This window comes from Podarcis tiliguerta (assembly GCF_965153285.1).
Source record: "Podarcis tiliguerta genome assembly, chromosome: 13".
Classification (NCBI taxonomy): domain Eukaryota; kingdom Metazoa; phylum Chordata; class Lepidosauria; order Squamata; family Lacertidae; genus Podarcis; species Podarcis tiliguerta.
Window position 1 is genome coordinate 17,744,286 of NC_139546.1, and position 17,254 is coordinate 17,761,539.

Genomic DNA, 17,254 nt, shown 5'->3' on the forward strand with positions numbered 1-17,254 from the left:
GTCAGGCATTGAATCTGGGACCTGCTGCATGCAAGGCAGATGCTGTATCACTGAGTGGCTCTTCTCCATAGTTAAAACCTTAGCAGTTTAAATCAGCCATAAAATCAGAAGAGCGCACGTTAAGAGACTTGCTGAGATAAAAGTCGTCGCCAGGCGCTTGAAGGTTTGGCAGGGAAGGGCCCACAGTACTGAATACGAGGGGAGCACAACTAACCACAACTCTCTCAAAGACCTTGGTGATCGAGCAGGGAGATTAGGCACTGAGCAGTCCTTGAGTTCTCCCTGGATACAAGTTAAGGGCCTTGGAAACAGTGTGCGACGGAACTGCAAAGGTTTAGAGCAGGTGCAAGGAACCTTTTGAAGGTTGCTGAACTACACCTCCTACAAGCCGTTGACCTCGCTTGCTGCAGCTGATGGGAGCTGTAGTCCAGTGGTGTCTGAAGAGCTAAAGGTTTAGAGAGCCGCACATTGTGTGTTGGTGTCTTCCTAGTGACCCTGAAGCCAGACTGAGGGAGATTCTTATAAAGACCTAGATGGTGAAGTAAAAGGTAAAGGTAAAGGTACCCCTGCCAGTCTTGCCAGACTCTAGGGTTGTGCGCTCATCTCACTCTATAGGCCGGGAGCCAGTGCTGTCCGCAAACACTTCCGGGTCACGTGGCCAGCGTGACAAGCTGTATCTGGAGAGCCAGCGCAGCACACGGAACGCCGTTTACCTTTCCGCTGGTAAGCGGTCCCTATTTATCTACTTGCACCCAGGGGTGCTTTCGAACTGCTAGGTTGGCAGGCGCTGGGACCGAACGACGGAAGCGCACCCCGCCGCGGGGATTCAAACCGCCAACCATGCAATCAGCAAGTCCTAGGCGCTGAGGAGGGAGGAGTAAAAGAAGGAATTCCCCTGTCCCTAAATAGACTTGCCCAGAAAAAAGCCGCTTTAAAATATTCTTATAAATAAATGAATACGAAAAGTAGTATCTGAAGTGCCAGGTTGGGGAAAAAATTCCACTCCAGTCAGAACGATAGCTGGACTGCGCTCTCTATTCCGTTATTTTATTTGCAACATTTTCCTGCCCTTTCATCGTGTGTCGTTTTTGTGTCAGCCGCCTCAGAACGTTTTTAGGAAAGCCCGGGATGTTAGTGCCTTAAATAAATGCTAAGCTAACGCTCCATCTCTTATCTAGAGCGTGTGCCGACGGGCCGTATTCTGAACACGCGAGCCATGAAGGAGATGTACCGCAGCTACGTGGAAATGCTGGTCAGCACTGCCCTCGACCCAGACATGATCCAAGCTCTTGAGGATACAAACGGTGCGCATTGGTGAATGGTGGTATATTGATCGGCCCTGCGGGTCAGTCGCCTGCCCCCACAAATGGCAGAGTTTCTTTGCTCAAAATTGGCCAGGCCTTGGGAGATCTCTGTGCTTCCTCCTTTCTTTCTCTGCCAGCAGGGCTGAGCTGCTCATCTCTGTTTTGTCATTGTTGGCCTCTTGGAGGTCCAGAGGCTTTTGCTCCCTGTAGAGATGCTTGCTTGGAAAACTCTGAAGCTGCCTGAACGATAGGCTTTCCTTGTCTTCGTTGCCATAGTAAAGGCTGTAAGTTTGCCTTTCTTTCAACATTAAATTCTTTAAGGCAGGGGTTACCAAATGGTGATCTTGCCTTCAGCTTCATTCTGGAGGCCTGCAGCACCTTAAACCTAGGTTGTGGGTGCAACAATGGAATGTCGAGGCACACTTTTTTATATATATAAAAAGAATATGAAAATGAATGAACTGCAGCTAAAAGATTATGTTCATTTTTCATATGGTCTAGTCCTTCCCCTGCCCACCCCCCTAATATTCTTAAGAAGGTCTCTTCTCCAGTCTTCAGAGAGTAGCTGGAAGTGGGGAGGCAGAAAAAGGTCCTTATTTCCTTCCACTCTGCAGTTTAAATCTGAAATCATAGGCGCAGTACTGCGCCCAGAACTCAGAAACTGCTCATGCTAATGAAATTCCCTGCTGCAAAACGTGCCTTGGGCAATGGGAGTTTCAAACACTGCCTGCGGTCTGTCTGTGAAGAATGCAAACTGCAGTACAGCAAAATACAGTGTAATAAATTAAAAGGCCAATAAGAATACCATTAAGAATTGCAATTGCTACAACGGGTGGTGTGTGTGTGTGTGTAAATCATTAAGTGGTCCTTCAAGTCCATCAGCAATTTTCAAGTGATCTGTGAGGTGGCGGGTGGAGTATGGAAGCCACTGTTTTAAGGCCTAGGCCAGCTACTTAGCTGATACCTTCGTGGGTTGTTGTTGTTGTTTTAATAGGTTTACTGTTGTAGAATTGACTCAAGAGCCTCCGCATCTCATGAGCTGCCTTGGGTGTTGCATTGCAGTGAGGTTACTCTTTATAAACAAACAAACAATAAGCATTTTTTTTGGTAAATAAATAATAACAAGTAAATAATGGTTTTAAAAGACTGCATAAAGATGCCAGATTTCACACTGTGCAGCAGCCTTGTAAACAAGCCCACAAAATGTACTAGTGCATGTAAAATGTTTTACTAGCCTGCTAGGGGCTTCCTGAGAAGGGGACTGAGGGCTCTGTTCATCCTCCAGCACCTCTGCATTTTTATGCAGGAGGAAGGTGGCTGTTAGTATTTGTAATGTAGTTTCATTGGGAATGTATTTCACAAAGAATAGATGGTACTGTCATTGGGGATGTATTTCACAAAGAATAGATGGTACTGTCATTGGGAATGTATTTCACAAAGAATAGTTGGTGCTAGAGAAAGGAGGTGGCAGTTGGAAACTGGCAGTTGGGGTTTGGTTGGTCACTCTGCTAGTTCTCTCTTGACTGTGAGGGTGAGAGGTGTGGGGACTTCATGCAGACACTGTCTGGGGGAGTTTGTAAATCATACTGACCGTGGCTCCCCTCCTTTGCCAGCTTTCTTCCGTCGTCATCATCATCAGATGTTTGTTTGCATGCCACTTTCCCGCCAAATTCTGCCTGAGCAAATGAACAATTAGCATGACCACTCAAAATGCAGAAATTGCTACCAGCTCACTCCCTCACATTAAATTTCCATGTCGCCTCTGGCTACCAGGCCTGTGCTTCAGTCCAAAGCTGTTGCACAGTTTAATCACAGCTTTGACCTCTTGCAGGTTAAAGCCTTATGCTTCTCTGGGGCTAGAAAGGAGAGATATGTTGCCACAACTTCTCAGAGGAATCAAAGCACTAAATACCAGAAGACAAGAAGAGACAGTTGAATATGGTTGGCGTTTTCCTTAAAGGGAAATGATTCTCTTATTAATGTGTAGCACAAGCAGCTCCTTTCAAGGAATTCAGATCCTGCCCAGGAGTTCTCGCACCATCAGAAAGCAAACGCGGCATTTTAAATATTTTTCTGTGACTTCCCCTTCTCCGCAGAATTCTGGCTGCAGAAAATTGGATCCCCTTAGTGCAAAATGCTAGACATTTCTGGCTTTAGTCACAGGTTTGTTTGTGTTCGATACTTGTTAAGGGCCTAGAAAAATTACTTAGTGAAAACTACAGTAACATTTTATAATATATACCAGTGTAGAGATAGATAATTTATTACAGTCGGAGACCAGCTTATATAACACACTTGGTGATACAGTCACAGAAGAAAAACAAACAATTAAAACTGTACAACAATAAATTTAATATTTATAAATGCGATAAGCATATAGACACTTAAAACTTGAAGATAAACTACCGCAGGGAGCTGGCCCAGAGTCATCCATGGAACTGAGTTTGGGGATTTTCCTAATGGACTAGCTTGAGTCGGGAGATGGTCTGCGCCTACAGATCTGTACACAGAATCTGGCAACCATCAGGGTCGTCTTCTGACCTTTGCCTAACAGGAAAAGGTCAAATTTTTGCTTTTCCGGGAGGTCAGCGAGCCTCACCATTAGGGGATCAATGGTCTTACTATGTGCCTCTTCATAAAAGGGACGTCTAAAGAACAAGTGCTCTGCGCTTCCTATCTCCCCCAATGAACAGGTGCAAAGTCTCTGAGTGTATGGGACTTTTTTAAAGGCTCCTTCCCGGGCCGGCGAGGGCAAAGCCGAGTTCTGGCGAGTGTAAAGGCCCTTGTTGCATTTTTTACCAGTGTATGATAAGAGCCCACGATCAATTTGAAATCCAAGCCACTATCTCCCCACCCTGATTTACAAAGCTGCAACCGAATTAAAATATAAATTGGCCTTTCCCAAGCATGTGCTGGCTGGGGCTAATGGGAGTTATAGTCACTGTCTTTGGGCAAAGGGTCATATACATCATAGGAGTTAAAAACGTGACCCAAGAGCAGCGAGGAAAACTACAAGAGCTACGCATTGAGATGATTCATTTGCTTTAAGGAAACACCAACCAAAACATGGTTTTTAAAGCCCTGGGAGGTTAGAAAAGTCTTGGATGCTGGAAAGAACACGCTGTGGATGTCAGGCAAGCTTCCGCAAGGAGTGCTCCATAACTGGGGGCGAAAAGTGACCACTGAAATACCCACCAAGGACACTGTGTGTGATGCTTAAAATCTCTTTTGTCAATCCTCCCGCAGATGAACTTTATCTTCCGCCCATGCGAAAGATTGATGGGATATTGAACGATCACAAGAAAAAGGTGCTGAAGAGAGTATCTCTTAATCCGTCGCTACAGGTATGGAAATGGGGCAGGTGGAAAACGTTTAACTCTTCGCCCCACACCCTGCCTGAGATAGCATTGTGTAGAAATGCCTATTTTAGATATGTAGTTTTCTCTATTGCTAAGGCCTGTCTTGGATACTTCCTTCCAATTTACCTTCACAACAACCATGAGAGAGTGAAGTCCGGAAGATTTGTCGTGCGACCGCGGCTTAGGTGATGGTTCCCCAAATTTCTGAGTTCATTGATGCCACTGAGGAGCTTATAAAGTTGTTGTTGACCCCTTAGGAGTGAAAGTGAAGTAAAGTCAGGGAATATCCGTATATAATCAGCATTTGTTAATCCTCAACCAGCATTACTAAGCATCATAAAAATTAAAAATAAAGAAATAAAACGTGAAAGTAACGACACCAGACTTTTCATTTAGCAACATGGCCTGAGATACTGTTATGTTATATTGGTATCTTACTCAATACAGAGGCTCATAGTTCCTAATTACATTTTTAGCACTATACCACATAAACTATCTCTGGCCCTGTTTGACACAGGAGGTCAGTCTGACAGCCACAGGTTATGTGAAATCTGCTGTCTCACAGTGAATATTTTTGTCCGTCATCCAGGAGGCTCTCCACACGTTCCCCCAACTCAACACTGAGACGTGCGACACCACAGTCAAGTTGCGCCTAGGGGGCGAACCTTACAACCGCAAGACACTCAACAAACTCAAGAAGAATGTATCCAAACAGCAGGTAGGTGGGAGCCAAGATGGAATCAAGGACCTGCAGCAAACAGATCAACACTGAGTACGGTTCTAGATGCTGTTTTTTTGAGTGGGAGATAGAGTCCCTCTCTTCCTGTTTCATCCTCTCAGCCCTGTGAGGTAGACTTGAATCAGAGAAAGAGAGGGAGGCTCAAGGTCACCCAGGCAGAGCTTCATAGCTGAACCTGGCTCTCCCCACTCCTAGTCTGAATCTCTACCAACTGCGGCATATTGACCATGTTTGCGTGCCATGGTAAACTGTAAACCATAGCTTACTGTGCCCGAATGAATCACTCTGCTCCTCCCAGCTTGCAGGAGGCAAACTACAACTACTGGCTTCACGTTAGGCCCAAACCAGGGAACGTGGTTCATGTCACTCCTAGCAAATCACAAGTAGTACGTCAGGAGCAAACCTAGGCTACAAATTGTGGTTTGTTGGGAGTGGAACAAGTCATTATCCCTGGTTCAGACAAAACATTAAGCCAGGGGGTTGTGGTCTGTTTCCTCTAGAATAATAGAATTAGAATTAATAATAGAATTAGATTAATAGCAATAGAATTATAACTTCCAAGAAAAGTCTTAACAGTTCAAATATTCATCCAAGAGAAGAGAATATTGACACTGTTTAAAGCCATGCCATGGTTTCTGTCTGCCTCTCTTTCTCTTTCTTTCCCTCCCCAGCTCTCTTGCTCTCCTGTTACTTGGGTGTGGTAGTTCTGTTATGTAGAGTGCTAGGGATGTCTAATGAAGATTTTTCAGCACCCTCCCAAAAATGCAGTTGCCCAGTGCTTGGAGTGCAATCTCGCACCAGTCGCTCTTCCTTCCTGTGTCTGAAGGCATGGGCAGAAAACTCTGAATGGAAACCGTGCAGTGGCTTCTGCAAGAGACAAAAGAGGGAAACCAGGAAGTGCAGAAGCGCAATCCCTAAAGGCCCTAACTGGGGAGGGAGAGAAAACCTCCCATTTTAGCATATGAGAGGGCCCTATGCTCCCATCAGCGAACAAAATGGAAATGGAGAGTGTTGACTTTTCTTTCTCATTTAATCAAGCAAGCCAGTTGGGCAAGGGGTGCCCCAAAAGAGGTTCTGTGCCCGGACAGTGCTCACTCTGGAACACCAACTTAACATTTTAACAGAACTTTTTATGGCGCCCATCTCCCAAAGGAGGCCTTTGTTTTATACAAGCGGGTCAGCTCTGTAGTGGAGCACAAAGGTGTGAAGTGCAAAGACCTGTTGTTATTTCTTCACCCCACCCCAGCGGTGCAATGCTCAGCAAAGCTGACAGTGTGATGGCTTGCCTTCCATCGGGAATTCCACCACAATGGATTTTTAAATCACCAGCATGCAAGTCTTCAGCTGCCCAGGCTACAGGAGACTCCCTTCTTCTAACCAGCAAGCAGTGATGGTGGTGGCGTCTCTAGTTCCTCATGCCTTTGTGCCGTAAAAATTCAGAGCATGGCATGCATCTCAGTCTAGGGATGGACAAACGGGCTAAGTCTGTTTTCATCTGTACCTGCATGTGCACAAAAGTGAGTGCACTGTCCTGGTTCAGTCTACATATTTTAGGGGAAATCCTGCAGCCATTTCTCCCCTGCAAAATGTAGCCAGGGGAGCTCACTCCAAACTAAGGAGCAGACAAAACCCTCCCTCTTCATACTACTCTTTTTCTTCGATGCAACCAGACTGCGTTAACAAAATTAATAGCATCCACATCCTGTGCTGCGCTGCTTGTATTTGGAAGAAAAAAGGCATGAACATTTCTAAAATATGCCATTTTGATTACACACCAGGAACCCACAGTGTGTTAAAACATATTTATATTTATATTTTGGAAATGAGAACCGTTGAGCACTGCATCTTCAAACCACAGAACTCTAAGGAATTTCTCATTTAGTCTGTATCTCGCATTTCCGGCTCTGAGGAATTAAAACATCCTCAAGGGAGCAAATGTTCAGAACTCACCACTTTCAGTTTTGAAAAATAAATAAGGGTTTTTTGCAAACATGAATATAGTTCTTTCTCACCGTTCTTGTTCTTGGTTTCGGCCACAAGAATGCCTGTTGGGTCTCTTGCTGCTGTTGTCGTTTTCTGCTCTCTGGTGCCTGCAAAAGTAGTATGATCATAAGAACCTAAGAAAAGGCTGCCTGATCGGTCCTGTTTCTCACCATCACCAACCAGAAGTCTGTGGGAAAGCTCTCTTTTTTTTTTCTTTATTCTTTATTGCATGGGAAGCATGCAGTCTTAAGAAAAATGGGCAAAGGAAGGAAAAGTAGGTGAAATTCAATGAAGCAACAGCAGCTGTCAAGGATAAGAGAGGGTTAAGAAGTTCAGAATAGGCCTTGTGGGAGGGAAGGTGTTCTGGAAGGGTGGTGGGCGGCTCGGCATAGAGCCGCCCACCGTTTCCATCGTAGGGAGGGAGCAACAAGATCGCAGGAGAGAGGAAGAAGGCAGCCTTGGATCAGATTATGATCTGTGGTGTGTGCCAGAAGAGGGGAATAAAGGGGAGTGAGTGAGGAAGCATGGGCCTGATGGACACATGGAAGAGGATAAGCGGGATTTCACCACTTCAGATGGCAGGCAGAGATCATATTGTTGGAATATTTCCCTTCATAAGAAAATTCCCTGCAGGTAAAATAACTAATTAGGGAAACAGGATTCTAGTTCACCCCCACTGCCTTTCCACTTGCAGGGAATTGTTTCATTTTTGAACTGTTGGGAGGGGTTTGAATATTATTATCAATTAAATTCATTCATCTCTTCCTATGAAGCATCTCAAGGCAGTTTCACAGTACAATGAAAATATGTATAAAGCAATTGCATATGTAAGAACTGTTGCCCCAATTGCATAAATAGAAGCAGTTTGAAATCCAGTACAGATACAAACTGAAGTAACAAAAACAACTGCTTGAAAGTTTTGTTGAAAGAGGAAAGTCCTCAGCAGATGCTTCCCAATAAATAACAGGAGAGAGTTCCAAAGGAAATTTGATGTCACCCCCCACTCCAGTCTGAAATAGTACATCCTATCAAACCACCTTTTTAGTTCTGCTATTTAATTCCCTTGTCATTCTACTCATTTCAGTCCTCGGTCAGGGCTAGGGAGGTGGAGAATCTTGCATATTGACTATCTGTAAGCTAAGGCAGCTATCACCAGCCTTTTCGGACCAGTAGGCACATTCCTAATTTTGTGTGATTGCTGAGAGTGCCATTCACAAAACAGCTACCATGGAGTACTGCAACATGGCTGCCAAGGGGTGTGTGACATAACACAATATTGTCACCGCTGCTGTTTCCCACCCCTAGCCATGTCCTGCTAGGCCTGATTGTGGAGGTACAGCTGTTAAAGGCACAAAACCTTAAAACAAAGCCTAGACTGCTATCCAGCACCCGCTTACCTGGCAGTAAAGGTAAAGGGACCCCTGACCATTAGGTCCAGTCGTGGCTGACTCTGGGGTTGCGGCGCTCATCTCGCTTTATTGGCCAAGGGAGCCGGCGTACAGCTTCCGGGTCATGTGGCCAGCATGACTAAGCCACTTCTGGCGAACCAGAGCAGTCCACGGAAACGCCGTTACCTTCCCACCGGAGCGGTACCTATTTATCTACTTGCACTTTGACGTGCTTTCAAACTGCTAGGTGGGCAGGAGCAGGGACCGAGCAACGGGAGCTCACCCCGTGGCGGGGATTCAAACCACCGACCTTCTGATCGGCAAGCCCTAGGCTTAACCCACAGCGCCACCCGCGTCCCTTACCTGGCAGTAAAAAGGTAAAGGTAAAGGTACCCCTGCCCGTACGGGCCAGTCTTGACAGACTCTAGGGTTGTGCGCCCATCTCACTCAAGAGGCCAAGGGCCAGCGCTGTCCAAAGACACTTCCGGGTCACGTGGCCAGCGTGACATCGCTGCTCTGGCGAGCCAGAGCCGCACATGGAAACGCCGTTTACCTTCCCGCTAGTAAGCGGTCCCTATTTATCTACTTGCACCCAGGGGTGCTTTCGAACTGCTAGGTTGGCAGGCGCTGGGACCGAACAGCAGGAGCGCACCCCGCTGCGGGGATTCAAACCGCCGACCTTTCGATCGGCAAGCCCTAGGCACTGAGGCTTTAACCCACAGCGCCACCCGCGTCCAGTAAGCTGCCTGTTACCTGCAGTTACCTGGCAGTAAGCTGCATTAAAAACAGAGAGACTTACTTATGAAGTACGCCTGTGTGGCCTTGTATTGTAAGTTAACCATACAAGGAATTTTTAAGGAGTGCCTGCACAGCAGCAGACACACCTGAGCCACTCTGTCAATATTTCACATTTTGCATTTGCCGTTTTTTTCTTTTTTGCATGGGAAGCATGCATTCTTAAGAAAAATGAGCAAAGGAAAAGAAGGTGAAATTCAATGAAGCAACAGCAGCTGTCTAGGATAAGAGAGGGTTAAGAAGTTCAGAGCAGGCCTTGTGGGAGGGAAGGTGTTCTGGAAGGGTGGTGGGCGGCTCGGCATAGAGACAAGAAGGCCGTTTCCATCATAGGGAGGGAGCAACAAGATCGCAGGAGAGGGGAAGAAGGCAGCCTTGGAGCAGATTATGATCTGTGGTGTGTGCCAGGAGAGCGGAATAAAGGGAGATGGGATTCTTTAATAGCCGCACTTACTGTTAAGTAGTATTTTTAGAAAACAACTTCTAGGGAATGCATGATCTCTGACGAACCCACCACAGGAAAGATGTATCCTAGTTGCTAGGTAAAAAGAAAGGGCTGCTAGAAAGGACTACTAGAGAGAAGCAAGAAAATTGCACTTAAAGGTGGGGAGGGAGGGTGGCAGGGCCGGAACAGAAGCTCTTTAGGACCCCAGGAATTCCTCTTGCCTGTCGTCCAAGCTGCTCAGTTATCAATCATAGCTCTTAACTTCACTCATTGGCTAACGACTCTGAAAGGCAGAAGAAGCCAGGCTGGCTAATTTCACAGAAACTGATTAGGGTACTTGCACATTTTTTAAAAAAAATGAAGTTATGATATTGAGATGTACAGGACTTGGTGGATTGTTTGAACGAAAGACTTTGTTCCGATATACAAAACTAGATGCCAGGCCAAGACCAGCCAGCCCCTTTGGAAGGAAGAAGCCTTAGCCAAAGAATATAAAGAAGAAGATATAGAAGAAGATTGGCAAAATAAATTATTGAACTAAGCAGGACAAATTATTACAAAAAAGGGCAATTGTTCAATGCATATTTTTAAAGCTTTGTGTACAGATTTTTACATCGGTGTAACTTTTAAAAGTCACTTGTAATAAGATGAAGAAGGTTTTAAAATTGGGTTGTTAAGTATATAAGGTTTTATGGACGTGCTTAAACAAGTATATTATAATGGAACCAAGAGGGGAAGTGGACTGAAAATTTATGGTTTAATTTGGTTATGATTTTTTTCTGTTTTTTTCCGTATTGTTATTTTTGGAAAATTAATAAATTGTTATTAAAAAAGGGGGGTACTTGCACATTTTGCAACATAGCTTTTTTTCTTGGAGAGCTAGAGACTTTCCTTTTCTAAGACAGCTCAGAGTCTGGGGTCCCTTCCAGAGGGGGGCAGTGAAGGCCTTTGCAGGCATCATGGGTTGGCAACCTCTGGGCTGAGGGGTAGCCCTTCAAAAAGTTGCTGGGACTCCAGTTCCCATCATCCCTGACGATTGGCCACTCTGGCTGTGGCTGATGGGTGTTGGAGTCCCACAGCAACCGGGGGGCACTGCATTGACTTACCGCTGCAGGAAGTTCCGGGTGCTGAGGTGAAGATGCCATAGCAACAGGAGGGAGAAATTAACTTTGCAGAGGCAGAAGATAGTAATGAGCAAGGGCAGGCAGACTTCTTGATTATTGTGAAACATTTAGGGAGGGAACGGTATGATTCTGAGGTACTTCGGGTAGGTGAAATGGAGGAGCTTGTGAGCTGTGATTTCTTGTAAGTGATTTCTCCCTGTTATTTCTTCACCCTTATTGCTGACAGGAATTCAGTGTGGAGGTGGAGAAGTCCTTTTTCTACACTCTGTACCATTCCCTTCACCACTACAAGTACCACACATTTCTGCGTTGTAAGGATGAGGTGAGTAAGAACCGTATCATTTTACTTCCATCACCTGGGATCCCTTTTTCCTACGCATAGAGTTCCCCCCCCACCCCCCCGTAAAGAAGTGAGGAGTGGGCAGGTCTGAGGTGAAATCCAGGCTGCACAAACTCCTCTGTCTTGGCTGTGCTTATTTGGCGCAATGAAAACACGTCTTTGCACGAATAATTCCAGAGGTTGTTGCACAGAGACGCTGCTGCGTTCTCTGGGAGACAGGTGCTCTTGGGGGGAAACGGCCAACCAAGGTGACTGGAAACTTGTTTCTTAATTTTTTAAAAAACAGATTTTTGTGGCAGCTGGGCTTTCTGGAATACCTTGGGTATGCTGGCCTTGTTAGAGGCAGGGTGTCCCTTGCATTGAGGAGAAAGAGATCAAATTGCGAGGCTCAGTCATTTTTTCCAAGGTCATCTTTTCCAACCCGCTGCAATGCAGGACGCTTTTTGCCCAAAGTGGAACTCCAACCCACAATCCTGAAATTAAAAGTCTCATACTCTTCTGACTTATCCATGGTATTCAGTTAAGGTTTACTCAGAGTTAGACCCATTGAAATGAATGAACACGAATAAATTAGGTCCATTAATTTCAGTGGTTCTACTCTGAGGAGAACCTAGCTAAATGCCAAAAAAAAATATAATAAAATCCCCATTGTCTTAACCCATAACAGTGTGAGTTGACAACAGTATGGTTGGTGATACCGTGAGATGTCTCCTCAGTCCTTACGGCAGAACTTTGAGCTTTCACTCTTAAACTGAGGATGATGTATATACTGCAGGGTGTGCCGATCATAGAGGTGCAAAACGTGAAATTGGGTTCAGAATTCAGCTACTATTTTTAGAAAAAAGTTTATTGTCCCTGTTGTTGCAAATATATCCTTGTAACTTTGTGATCATGGCCTAGTAAAATCTAAAAAGCCAGAGAGGTGGTAGGATAGGATTTCCAGTGGCTAGAGGGATCTGCCACAGGTAGTTTGCATTACTTTTGTGCTACCCCTATATCTAACAAATCAAGAATGAACTTGTGCATTGTAGGGGGTTGAAGTAAATGGTCCTCAGGGACCCTTCCAACTCTACAATTCTATGAAATTATTGAGTGGCATAGGGAGTGAGGAATTGCATGAAGGTGCATAATTCATACGGGCGCCTTCCATACCAGCTTTTCAGTGCCTGCTGAAAACTTTTCTATTCCCCCAAGCCTATGCAGATAATCAAGAGCGCACAACGGTCTCTTGATGTTTGCTTTCAACTTCCTTTTGCTTCTAACTTGTTTATGACTTTATTGCTTGACTGTGTTTTTATGGTGCTGTAAACCACCGTGCTACGTTTTTACGACACAGCGCTATATAAATATTTTTATAAACAAACAAAACACAACTCTGCTTTCTTCGGGTTGCGGAATTTGATTTGCCTGGTTGCGGAATCCATTTGTTTTCATAAGCCCCGTGAGTCCCGTGCTGCCCACATGTGCGCGCATAATGAAACCACTGTGCTACGTTTTTACGACACAGCGCTACATAAATATTTTTATAAACAAATAAAACACAACTTCGCTTTCTTCGGGTTGCAGAATTTGATTCGCCCGGTTGCGGAATCCATTTGTTTTCATAAGCCCCGTGAGTCCCGTGCTGCCCACATGTGCGCGCATAATGAAGCCTCTTAGCTAACGTTTTGTCCTTCTCTTGGGGGGCGGGTGGGGCTCTCCTCCTGCAGACAACGGCGATCGAGGGTCAGGACGAAGACCTGGGCCAGGAAGAAGTGGTGCAGCAGTGCATGCGCAACCAGCCATGGCTGGAGAAACTGTTTGACTCCTTCAGCGAGTTGCTGACTCAGGCACAGAGCAAATGTGCGTGACGCAGCCGCCGGAGCCACGCCCCGGGAGGGGCCACCTAACGCCCGCCCCTCTGCAGAGCCAGAGCAGGAAGTGGGGAGAGGAAGGTCGAGGGGTACCATCACAGGCAACGAGTTCAGACTCAGCTTACCACCACCACCCCTTCCCTTTTCAGGTTTTCTTTTCTTTTTTTAAAAAAACAGGACCTGGGATGCGCCTCTTCATTTTTATTTTTGGTGGTGGGGTGCGCGGGAGGTTTGTGATGGCAGAGAGCACACGTTGAGGAGGGTTCTCATCAAAAGGAGCGGATGGCTGGACAGCCCCCCTTTCTCCTTTGCCCTGGCTGTACAGAGAAATATTATTTATATATAAATGTATAAATGTCTAATTGGAGCAGCCTCGCCCCCTGCTCTGGGGGGGACTGAGAGTAGGAGGACCCCCATAGGAAGGTCAGAGGAGTGTTGGTGCCGGGATCTGGAGCTTGTGGGGATGGGATCCAGGAGCCGTAGGTTTCATCGGGGTGATGGGGTGGGAATGGGGACGCGTGTGTTTTGACGGGCAGCGTGAATAAACACATACAAGAGGGTCCAGGGTACTCACTGTCCTGCATCTTGTCCATCAGGAACGTCTCCCTAGGGAAAGCCGAGTGTGTGTGTGGCAGGGGGTGAAATTGGCCACCCTTAACGCTGTGCCCAGATCCTTTTATCCACAGTCTGACCAGGCAATGAGACTCCACTCCCTGCCCTCAGACAACTCTCATCCCATCTCTGCCAAATAAACTGTTGCTTTGAGTCGAGGCTGGGGAGAGGCACTCCACTCACACACTCACAGCGATTGCCTCTGTTACTGCTTCCAACAGGAATATTTATTGCCAAGTTGCCCCTTCCCAACCAAACGGTTGCAAAGAGCCACCCCCCAACCCGCTCCCGCAGGCTGTCTCTGGAGCACCTTCCTTCTTCACTCAGCCATTTTCGTGGGGGCGATTGCTGCTGGCGGACTTGCCACGAGCCACTCTCCCCCCTTCTTTTCTTTTTGCCCGCCGAGTTTGGGGTTCTAGCTCTTTGGGACGTGTGGAGCATCTCTCCACCCATAACCCTTCTGAATAGGTAACCGTAAATGGGGGGGAGGGGCATAGTGACACCCATAGCAACCTGTCTGTATCAAGGCTTCCTACGTCTCCTTCCCATCCCAACCACTTTCCCCCATTTTAAAAAAAAGACTGTTCAGACTTTCTCAACTGGCCCTCACGCGGATCACGGAAAGGGGTGCACTAGGCCGTAGTTATGTCCCTCTGTGCTTTTCTTAGAACTGAGCTCCTTTGAGGAAAGGATAATTCCCTTCCACCCCCTTCCTCGTGGTGTTTGACAAGGCAGGATTCTGCTCCCCATCCCTCCCCTCAGCTGTATATACTGTATAGGATAAAAAGTCTATGTATCATATTGTATTTGACTAACTTGAACTTAACGATACGCAGGAGTTTCTCTCTCTCTCTCTCTCTTTCTCTCTCTCCTCACCTGTAGCTGTGACGTTATTTGGTTTGGACTGAAACTTTTCATTAGGAGGTCGTTATTATTATTATTTTTAATCACCATTATTGTTGTTGTTGTTATTGAGGGGGAAGGGAGATTCTGTGTCCCTCGCCCCGCAGCCTCCTAAGCAAAGATCCCTCTCTAACCCTGAGCTGAAATGCTAAAATAAACTCTCTTTAGATAGACAATTAGGTCCTTGCCCTGTTTCACACACTTTCCGCTCGCAGCCCAGCCCGGTCGTTCAGCCAGCCTCTCTCATATATCACCCAAACACACCCATAGGCCAGCCAGTCAGCCACCTCGGCATGTTTCCTCCTTTGGGTTTTCCTAGTGACCTCCCAGATCCATCTCACATCTCCACGTAGATTCCCATGCTAGATCAGATTCCCGCCCCCCAACCAACGTCTACCTCATTCCCACTCCCCGAGACTACTTCTGATTTCTCTGTACCAGCCCAGTCTCCCCACGGTTCAGTTTCTGTTTCTTCTTTGCTTTTCTCTACCGTCAAAAGGTTGCAGGTTTGATCCCCATATGGGGCAGCTGCATATTCCGGCATTGCAGGGGGTGCTGAAAGCACCCACCCACCGGTTTGATTTTTTTTTTATTATCATGGTTCCCACACACTTCCCATGGAGGAAGTGCAAAAAAAGGTACTCTAGGGTGGAGGAGAAAACAGATCCCACCTCAGAAGAGGGGTTGGTCCCAATGCCCCAGCAGAGCTTCTTCAGTTAAGTATCTGGACAGCACAGAAATGTGTTGGGGGGCCCATCTGGCTGTGTTAGATCAGGGTCCCTTATATATACACAACTCTCCGCTTCCCCCTGGATCCTACCCTTTCCCCTTAATTATTTATTGTGGATGAGTAGAGGTTGGCAAGTGTGATTGTGAGAGTGCATGGAGGGGGGTGGAACTTGGTGTACATGAGCTCCACTCAGAATGGAGTGTTTTTAAAGGGGGGAAGAGGGTTGACTGGCTTCCTTTTGGATATTTTAAAAGCTTGCAATTTAGTTTTTAACAGCTTTTCCCCTTGCAAACCCGGTTTACTGATAGCTGTTGGGCCTTAGAGGCGACCGACTGTAGCTTGATCCTGTGTGTGGAGGTGGGGTTAGCAAGTTGAACATGGGGTTTGGGAAACGAAGGGATGGGGGGACATACACGTGGTTTGTTTTCAAGGGACATTCAGAGCCTCGATACCTCCTGGAACGACAGACTCGTACCATCAATTTCATGCAAAATTTTGCTAAGGCGTTTGCCCCCTGGACGGAGGGGCCAAGCAGCCCAAACCCTGTGCACCAGAATTGGAAGGGCCCAGCTCAGAGTTGTTTAAGAATGTGTGTGCACGCACACACACACAAACACACCCCACAGCTTCCTGTGACGAAAAGACTTCTCCTCCTCCTCCCCCACCCGCCCCAAATTTGGATCTTGGAAGGCCCCCTTTTTTACGATGTGTATTTCTGTGTATCTTGTTCGCGCCTCAAGGGTATTGTTCTGAGATAATGGGATTTGTGTTCTGTATTATTGGATGTTCCTATATATTTTTATTGTTTATTATTAGTGTCTGAGACGTTTTTTTCTCTCAATATGTAAAACTCACATTGTATACTGTGTACACAAACAAAATGACAAAAAACACTTTTCTTTGCAAAAATCAAATGCCTGCTGTACAGCTTTATTCCTTGTTTTTGGGGTGGCAGAGGAGGGTTCATTTGCAGTGATCAGTTTGGACAGTGAGAGACACCCAGGAGACCTGGCTTCTTAATTCTAGAGCAGGGGGCAGGACCTTTGGCCACCCAGATGTTGAACTACAACTCCTTGGTGCAGTTGAGAGTTGTAGTTCAGCAACATCTGGAGGGCCAAAAATTTCCCATGTCCTAGAGGTTTGTCCCCCATTTTGGTTCGGTGTCTGCCTAACGAATGCACAACCTCTGGCTTAAATAAAGAATCATAGAATCATAGAGTTGGAAGAGACCACAAGGGCCATCGAGTCCAACCCCCTGCCAAGCAGGAAACACCATCAGAGCACTCCTGACATATGGTTGTCAAGCCTCTGCTTAAAGACCTCCAAAGGAGGAGACTCCACCACACTCCCTGGCAGCAAATTCCACTGTCGAACAGCTCTTACTGTCAGGAAGGTCTTCCTAATGTTTAGGTGGAATCTTCTTTCTTGTAGTTTGGATCCATTGCTCCGTGTCCGCTTCTCTGGAGCAGCAGAAAACAACCTTTCTCCCTCTTCTAATCTAAGTCCGTTTAGACCAGCGTTTCCCAAACTCAGGTCTCCAGCTGTTTTTGGACTACAACTCGCATCATCCCTAGCTAGCAGGAACAGTGGTCAGGGATGATGGGAACTGTAGTCCAGAAACAGTTGGAGACCTAAGTTTGGGGAACTGGTTTAGACTTTGGAAACCCCGTTCCTTGATCCAG

The 17,254-nt window shown here is 46.4% G+C and overlaps 1 protein-coding gene and 1 long non-coding RNA gene across 2 annotated transcripts in view; both read left to right on the top strand.

The window, feature by feature from the left end:
• PRR12 (proline rich 12) overlaps positions 1–16,486 on the top strand; it is a 47,454-nt gene extending 30,968 nt beyond the window's left edge. The window contains exons 10-14 of the mRNA XM_083408086.1: positions 1,179–1,304; positions 4,551–4,648; positions 5,253–5,381; positions 11,361–11,456; positions 13,184–16,486. Coding sequence (XP_083264212.1) covers positions 1,179–1,304; positions 4,551–4,648; positions 5,253–5,381; positions 11,361–11,456; positions 13,184–13,324 — 590 coding nt within the window. The 3' untranslated portion in view covers positions 13,325–16,486. The remainder of the gene's footprint in view (positions 1–1,178; positions 1,305–4,550; positions 4,649–5,252; positions 5,382–11,360; positions 11,457–13,183) is intronic.
• Positions 5,395–10,357, top strand: LOC310661824. Its single transcript, XR_014504137.1, has 2 exons — positions 5,395–7,659; positions 9,759–10,357. It is a non-coding gene; the product is annotated as an uncharacterized lncRNA (long non-coding RNA).
• Positions 16,487–17,254: the final 768 nt, after the last annotated feature.